Source organism: Bison bison, unplaced genomic scaffold (genome assembly GCF_000754665.1).
Source record: "Bison bison bison isolate TAMUID 2011002044 unplaced genomic scaffold, Bison_UMD1.0 scf7180017864452, whole genome shotgun sequence".
Classification (NCBI taxonomy): domain Eukaryota; kingdom Metazoa; phylum Chordata; class Mammalia; order Artiodactyla; family Bovidae; genus Bison; species Bison bison.
In genome coordinates, this window is record NW_011495014.1 from 9837430 (window position 1) to 9846510 (window position 9081).

General features: G+C 33.4%; 1 protein-coding gene across 13 annotated transcripts in view; it reads left to right on the forward strand.

The window, feature by feature from the left end:
- BAZ2B (bromodomain adjacent to zinc finger domain, 2B) overlaps positions 1-9081 on the forward strand; it is a 203641-nt gene that overhangs the window by 97641 nt on the left and 96919 nt on the right. For 10 of the 13 annotated variants that reach the window (XR_826954.1, XR_826955.1, XM_010858994.1 and 7 more), the window contains 3 exons: positions 1044-1104; positions 2180-2288; positions 2552-2653. Coding sequence is in view for 11 of the 13 variants with exons in the window: in XM_010858994.1 (XP_010857296.1) it covers positions 1044-1104; positions 2180-2288; positions 2552-2653 (272 nt within the window). In the remaining 2 variants the exon portion in view is untranslated. The remainder of the gene's footprint in view (positions 1-1043; positions 1105-2179; positions 2289-2551; positions 2654-9081) is intronic. The other 3 variants (XM_010859000.1, XM_010858996.1, XM_010858998.1) reach the window with 1 other exon arrangement.

A 9081-nucleotide genomic window follows, 5' to 3' on the forward strand; every position in this document is an offset into this window, starting at 1 on the left:
AATTTAAGAACCTGATTGATGGCAGCTCTTGAGTTTAAATACTTTCTTGTTTTTATGTTTATTTTATACTTCTAGAATTTAGAATTTGACTGACAGTTGGACTTTTTTTTTTTTTTTTGGTAATTTACAAAATGAGCTCACTTTTTTTCTTAATATACAATTGCATGTCTGCCCAACACATAGCCAATGTCATTTGTATTAGTGAGTAGTAGTAGTATTTTATTAACATGCCATATCTTTTTTCCTTTTGATCTTTTATAAACTATTAGAGGTCTTCTTTAAAAGGTTTTGCATTATTACTCTCAAATTTCTATTCTCAATTGAATAACTAAAAAAATACAGGCGTGTATTGTAAAATATTGTTTTACACATGTCACTCTTTTCTTGAAAATTTCTAGTTTTGTTTTCACTTGCCATGAACCAATATGATATCCAACTTATTTAAGATGTATCCATTTGTATTGGTGAAGCTTGATCTCTGTCATGAAAAATTGTCCATATAATTATAATCTTATTCTTTGTAGTTTAATTAAAGTGCTTTTGACTATGGATTTATATGGCTATAGAAGTTATATATTTTTTTATTTATTTATTTTAATTAGAGGCTAATTACTTTACAATACTATTTTTAAATGTATGATCCAACTGTTGAAATTTTTCAACATCTTAAAACTCATATTTTCAAAGAAAACAACTGTACATAGTTTCCTGAAACGTCTATCTGCTATTTTCCTTCTACTTCTTTAGCCATTTCCTTAATAACAAGATGAGAGGAAAGCTTTACCTTTTTACTTTCATCATCTTTTCATTAGAGAGAAATAAATACTAGCTATTATGTCATGCAGACCAAAAAGGGGAAAAAAAAAACCTCTACACAGTGTGTTTTGTTGAAAATAATCTAAAAATAATGTACAAACTGCAGAAAAACACTAAATAATTCAAGTCATTAAGACACATTATTCAAAGAAAAGTTTCAAAACTATCAAAAATTTTTCATGTATATAAACTAATCTTTTATGTTAACTGGTTGAATTTTCTTGAAGGCACTTCCAAAAGGAGAAGAGTAACAGATGAACGTGAACTGCATATTCCTTTGGAATATGGGTATGCAAAATAAGATTTATCTTTATGCTTTTGCCCCACATATTTATGCATGTTTTGATTTCTCATTCTCTACTGTTACTAACAGAAGTGAATATACTGCACAGTATTTATTAAACAGAAGAGCAAAGCTGATGTATCTGAGGTTGATATATCAGAAAACTAAAATTAAGCCTAACTGCTGGGTTTAGGTATGGTAGAGCTGGGATGGGATCATAGGCAGCTAGGTGGGAATATGATTGAAAAAGTTGCAAAAGCAAATCATTTGGCAAAGAGCAGGGACACAGTTAAGAGTGTCAGAAGTTGTTGTGAAGATAGATTTAAAGGATGGTGAAAGCCACTGTCGGAGAAGGCAATGGCACCCCACTCCAGTACTCTTGCCTGGAAACTCCCATGGACGGAGGAGCCTGGTAGGCTGCAGTCCATGGGGTCGCTAAGAGTCGAACACGACTGAGCGACTTCACCTTCACTTTTCACTTTCATGCATTGGAGAAGGAAATGGCAACCCACTCCAGTGTTCTTGCCTGGAGAATCCCAGGGACGGGGGAGCCTGGTGGGCTGCCGTCTATGGGGTCGCACGGAGTCGGACACGACTGAAGCGACTTAGCAGCAGCAGCAGCAGCAGAAAGCCACCGTGGGTAAAACTGAAAGACTTGAGCAGAGTTTGGCTAAAATGGTTGAATAGGAACTGAGAATTTTCACACTGCAAGTTCGTGATCCCCAAAGAGCAGAGAACCAAGTTTGCTTTATTCTTCTCATTTAAAGCTTTTCAAATATAAATTCAATACACCCTGACACATTACTGAACATGCCCAAATACCCAAAGTCATGCCAGTGTGATTTCTTAAAATTTTGATATTTGTTTAATATTTGTAAATTGAGTTTGATTAACTTCAGTTAAATTACTTAGTAAAAAATCTCAATTATTTTAATGTATCTGAATTGTATACTGTTTATATTTTTCTTTGTATTTTTTGTGTTGTCTAAAGAGCATGTGTTCTTAAATTTTTTTAATTTTTATTTTTAAAAGTTTTCTTAAAACTAAATATGTTATAACCCTCATTTCTATTATGTGTAGCTGGCAGAGAGAGACAAGAATAAGAAACTTTGGAGGGCGCCTTCAAGGAGAAGTAGCATATTATGCTCCATGTGGAAAGAAACTTAGGCAGTACCCTGAAGTAATAAAGGTACATACTTTTCACCAAATAACACACATTTGGTGCCTATTAAGCTTGCTTATGGGAAAAAAAGTACACTCCTTTGTCAAAGTTCTTTAACACAAAATATTCTCTCGTGTGAGACTTAATGAATGTGCTTAACCTAAATTGATCTGTTAAATCCATAGCCCATAATAGAGTATACAAAACCATAGTGTCCTGAAGATAGCTATACATCAAAGCTGGGTTGTAATTATTAAAACCTGAAGTGGAAAAATATGTGATTTTTTCAGTATCTCAGCAGAAATGGAATAATGGATATCTCAAGGGACAATTTCAGCTTCAGTGCAAAAATAAGAGTGGGTGACTTCTATGAAGCCAGAGATGGACCGCAGGTATCCACTTTTTAAAAAGTACAGTCTTTGAACCAAAAAGTAGTAACATAACCTAAATGAAGTAAATTTCACTACACTCTGGAGCATTGCCTTTTGTTAGTTAATTCTTATAGCTATACATATAACTTTGTAGACACTCACAAGGCCTCAATATACTGTGTTTCAGTAACAAGGAGCTTTGACATTTTTTTCCTTTAAGTTTAAGTAAACTTTTTCCTGTTTGTTAATTCTGTCATTAATTTTGATAGTTTACACAGGTATAAAAGTATCTGCATGTTCATTAGAAATATAGGAAAACATTAGTTCCCTGAAAGGTAAACATTAAAAAAAATTTGAATAGGGAAAAAAATTGTTATAAGTCAGTCTAAGAGAGGATAGATATGCCTTAGTTTTGGGGAGGATCTTATCCATTTCATTATGCCATACTACATGATCCATTGTCACACGTGTGATAATTTTTTGATGGAGTTAGGGGGAATTCCATAATAGTGGATGAATGAAATTTCTCCTTTTTGTAGAAATTGAATTTCTAAATAATTAGATACATTTATGAAAATATCACCACAGCTCTCTTTGAGTTTAAGGATTAAGTACATAACCTCATCAATCACCACAAAGAAGTTAACACTAAAACCTCATTTCCTATGTTTCCTTTAATGGTTTGCCTTTATTCCATACTTAGATTCAGCTACATGTACTTAGTATTCCCTTTATTAGCTCCATTGAAAGAAGTCCTAGTTATGGAGTGAGGAGATCTAGATTCTTGTTAATCCATGAAATAGTTTTATGATTTCAAACAACAAAATCATGCCCTCTTTTACTTCAGTTTCTTTATCGGCAGAATAGAGACAATCATAATTTTCCTTCTGCCTCATAGGATGATGATGAGGTTAAAATGAAATCATACGGATAAAAATGTTTTAAAGGGTTAAAATGCTTAGCCAACTGAAGTTGGTATTTTCCTTCTTGATTGAACTTTTCTTTTTTTCCACTATAATACCCAGAAAGATATTCTTCTAGTGATTAATATTTTCTATTGTGAATGGGCAAGTTTTTCCATACTATCTTACCCTTTAATTTTATAGTTATAGAAGTAAAAAATTACTTCCTAATTCTTCAAGAGAGTCATTCATTTTGAGAGCTCAAAGATTAAGGGAGTTTTCCAAGATTACACAATCTCAACCAGGTAGAAACCTAACTGAACTCAAGATTTCTGACAAGTGATCTTTTACATTCATTGTGTAACCTGTTTTCCATTGTCATCCATGACTTTTTATGAAACAAGTTATGTCCACATCTACTTGTTTCTTTACTAGTAAATCTAAAATGCCAAAACAAATTCATCTGAGATTTAACTTGTTTATGGAAATACATTCTAGGATTTTTCTTTTTTCAACTTAAAAATCTGTGTAACTTACCAGATTCTTAGAATTTTAGTGAACTACAGCATTATTTTATATACTTCATATATAGCAGAGCAGTTTTTAAGTCATAAACCTTAGAAGGCAATAATGATTTTATTTAAAAATTCTCATTTTTTAATCTTTTCATTCATGTTAATATAACCTTATCTCATTTAAATATGCCAATGATATCTTTATGTTTTTAAGTTAAATAGAATTTTATTCTAGAGAGGAAAGCTAATTGCTATCCAGTACATAAAGGACTTTAGTTTTGTATCAGTGGTAATTAGACTCAATCTATGAAGCCTCATTAGGCAGAGCAGAATGTTCTTTGACATCCATTCACTTTTTATTAAATGTAATCAGTGTTTTCCAAAGCATATTGTCTTATTGAGAGATCAGTTCCAATCAAGGAAATATGATGAGTTATTAGTTCAAGACTATGTTAAGCTGCCAACATTTCAGCAGCCTGCTGAGGGAAAATATTAGCAATTTTGAGAACACTTCTCTCAATTTAAAAAATATAAGTTGATTTTATTTCAGGATACTTTTAGAGAACAACAATTAAAGGTAAGTAATCAAAATAAGTTTACTTCATTAGAGATGCATGTGGTTAAAGAAACGTACTTATTCAGTGTATGATCAATATGTATAAGCATATGGTTAATTAGAAATGTATATAATTATATAGTAGTTTTCTGTGGAAATGAACAAAGATTACATGTCTTTGTTAAAGTATCTTAATGTCCAATAATTTTGATTGGCCTAAATTTTGTAGAAGATATAAAATATAATTTGGGACAAAGACACTGTTTCCAAGTAGTGATGATCTGTATATGTTTATATACAAATTTTGTAAATACAAATTGTATAAATGGTCTGATGGTGTACATAAATTGAAAAATAAAACTATGCATATTGAAAGACTGAAAGGAAATGTGTCAAAGATTTAATAATGGATGTAATGGTTGGTGGTACAGTGGATCTTATTTTTACCTATGTTCTTACATGTTTCCCAATTCCTAAAATTTGCTTGTATTGCAACTATAATGTGAAAAACAATTTCCTATTTAAAAATAATTACATCTACCCATATAATCCAAAAAAGCTAAACATTCAGTTTTCCAAATACATAGAAATTTTACATAATGATTTTAAATGTTACTGCTACAGTTTTCCAAGCTACATATATTTATTCTGGGTGTTTGATTACAAATGTAATGCTATATTTATAGATTCATTAATATTCTTAATCACTCTCCTAATAAAATGTTTACATTGGAAAATATATTTCTTCCATCATATTTTTTCTCTTAAACTTACCAAAACCAAAAAGCAACTGCAACAGCAGTTCTATAAGTTCTAATTTTGTTCAAGATATATCAAAAACTTGCAGCAGTGGTACTCTATATTTTGCTGATGAAATTTAGAAAATGATAATTTTTGTTAGAAGATAATATCTGCAATACAGAAGCAGAGTTATTTTATGTTAATTATTTTGACAAAGTATTTCTGAGCTTGAGACAATGATTATACACATATTTATTAACAGCAAACTTTTTTGAAAGTATTGATTCATTGTGTATAGTACAGTAAAACGAGAGGTCTGAGAGTTCATGGGGCTTCTCTGGTGGCTTAGTGGTAAAGAATCCGCCTGCCAATGCAGGAGAGACAGGTCCAATCCCTCGGTCAGGAAGATCCCCTGGAGAAGGAAATGGCAACCCACTCCAATATTCTTGCCTGAAAATCCCATGGACAGAGGAGCCTGGCAGGATACATTTCATGGGTTGCAAAAGAGTTGGATATGACTTAGCGACTAAATAACACCACCATGAGAGTTCATATTTATTGAGATTTAGTAAATTCATCCTGAAATGACAACAATCTAATGATTACCTTTTTAAAATTAAAAAGAGAAGCTGTTAATTAAATAAGAAAGGGTTGACACAAGAAATTGGAGTGGGGGGCGGGGAGGCTTTAATCTATCCATTATCAGTTTTGTTTATTTCAGTCTACAAATGTGGTGAGAGATTTGTAAAACTGGCTACTTGTTAGTATCTACTAATCTTAGATACCAAACACTTCCTACCAGCTTCTATAAAAGTCATGATTTTAAGGATGATAGATTTCATGAAATAAAATGAACCATATACTCTTTATAGTCACATGATACACTAGCTTGGCTACCTTCTTAAGAAATTGTTTTAACTATTTTAGCCAGTGAAACTCCTCTGAAAAGGCAATACGGTAAATATATTTCTTATAGACTTCTCCATCATATTCTAAGGACTGGTTGAACCTAATATCTATGAGTGTTTTCATTTCATTTTGTTTTTGAATGTCAGAATAAAAGAAAGTAAGGTTGAGCTAGGCAGATTTTGGTAATATAAAATAGGGTTTCTTTTATTTACCTTAATAAGATTGTTAGGTTAAAAGGTAAAAAATATTCACATTTTTGTTAGAAATATATGATGGTTTCAAAATGTTAATGGCAAAGATCATTTTGAAATATATGATAATCTACATTGCAAAGTATTTTTGTGAATTGTAGAAAACAAAACATTTAAGCATAAATATAACAATTAAGTTTATTTTTTTAACCAGGAAGTTCACCAGCAAAGGTCAATGAATGCCAATGTATCCAGGCCAAAAAAGCAAAGAAAAGAAAATATGCAAAGAAGGATCAAGTTAAAAGTGACTTAGGAAAAAAATGTTGCTTTCTCTCTTTGAGATATACTTTTATAAGATTTTTTTTTTAATGTCTTAACTTCCTTGAGAAAAGAAAAATATCACTCATACTGAAAAGAGCCTTTTTCTTATAAATTAATATTTTGGGAGATATTTAATGTTCCACGCATTTTTTTCCAAAGTAAATTTTCCCTAAATGGATTTTCCATAATGCAAGTATGAACACATCAGTACAGAAATAAACTTGAAGGCTTGGCTTTCAGGAAAAAATAATGTTCATAGAGAAACTGAAGAGTATAAAAGAAATAGAAGTTATGGTCACTAGTTTAAAGAAGCTTATTGTCTGAGAAAGATAAAACACTAAGCAAAATGCTCTTCAGCTACAGTCAGGGATAAGGAATAAGCGGAGACTTCACAATAAAGTGGGCAACATAGAGCCACTGGCAAAACTGCAATGCTGTTAATTTTTTCAAATAGTTCAGTTCAGTCGCTCAGCCGTGTCCAACTCTTTGCAACCCTGTGGACTGCAGTACACCAGGCCTCCCTGTCCATCACCAACTCCCAGAGTTTACACAAACTCATATGTGTATTGAGTGGGTGATGCCATACAACCATCTCATCCTCTGTCATCCCCTTCTCCTTCCGCCTTCAATCTTTCCCAGCCTCACGGTCTTTTTATATGAGTCAGTTCTTAGCATCAGGTGGCTAAAGTATTGGAGTTTCAGCTTCAGCATCAGTCCTTCCAATGCATATTTGGGACTGATTTCCTTTAAAATGCACTGGTTGGATCTCCTTACAGTCTAAGGGACTCTCAAGAGTCTCCTCCAATACCACACTTCAAAAGCATCAATTCTTTGGTGCTCAGCTTTCTTTATACTACAGCTCTCACATGCATACATGACTACTGGAAAAACCATAGCCTTGACTAGACTGACATTTGTTGGCAATGTAATGTCTCTGCTTTTTAATATGCTGTCTAGATTGGTCATAACTTTCCTTCCAAGGAGTAAGCATCTTTTAATTTCATGGCTGCAGTCACCATCTGCAGTGATTTTGGAGCCCAAAAAAATAAAGTCTGCCACTGTTTCCATTGTTCCCCCATCTATTTGCCATGAAGTGATGGGACCAGATGCCATGATGTTAGTTTTCTGAATGTTAAGTTTTAAGCTAACTTTTTCACTCTCCTGTTTCACTTTTATCAAAGGCTCTTAAGTTCTTCTTCGCTTTCTGCCATACGGGTGGAGTCATCTGCATGTCTGAGGTTATTGATAATTCTCCCAGCAATCTTGATTTCAGCTTGTGCTTCACCCACCCTAGCGTTTCTCATGATGTACTCTGCATATAAGTTAAATAAGTAGGGTGACAATATACATCCTTGACGTACACCTTTCCCAATGTGGAACCAGTCTTTTGTTCCATGTCCATTTCTAAGTGTTCCTTCCTGACCTGCATACAGTTTCTCAAGAGCAGGTCAGGTGGTCTGGTATTCCCATCTCTTGAAGAATTTTCCACAGTTTCTTGTGATCCACACAGTCAAAGGCTTTGGCTTAGTCAATGAAGCAGAAATAGATGTTTTTCTGGAACTCTCTTGCTTTTTCAGTGATCAAATGGACGTTGGCAATTTGATCTCTGGTTCCTCTGCCTTTTCTAAATCCAGCTTGAACATCTGGAAGTTCACAGTTCACATACTGTTGAGGCCTGGCTTGGAGAATTTTGAGCATTACTTTGCTAGCCTGTGAGATCAGGGCAATTGTGTGGTAGTTTGAGCATTGTTTGGTGTTGCCTTTCTTAGGGATTGAAATGAAAATTGACCCTTTCCAGTCCTGTGGCCACAGCTGAGTTTTCCAAATTTGCTAGCATATTGAGTGTAGCACTTTCACAGCGTCATCTTTTAGGATTTGGAATATCTCAGCTGGAATTCCATCACCTCCACTAGCTTTGTTCTTAGTGATGCTTCTTAAGACCCACTTGACTTCACATTCCAGGATGTCTGGCTCTAGGTCAGTGATCACACCATCGTGATTATCTGGGTCGTGAAGATCTTTTTTGCATAGTTCTTCTGTGTATTCTTGCAACCTCTTCTTAATATATTCTGCTTCTGTTAGATCCATACCATTTTTGTCCTTTATTGTGCCCATCTTTGCATAAAATGTCCCCTTGGTATCTCTTTCTTTTTTTCTTTTTTTTTTTTTCAAGTTTCAAATATTTTATTTCCTTATTCATACAGTATGAAGTTTCCTAAAGATCCCACAACATGATGTTTCATGCAGAAGAAAAACTAAACATTCAACATAAACCATCCCCCCGCCCCACCCACCCACACACACTAAAAAAAAA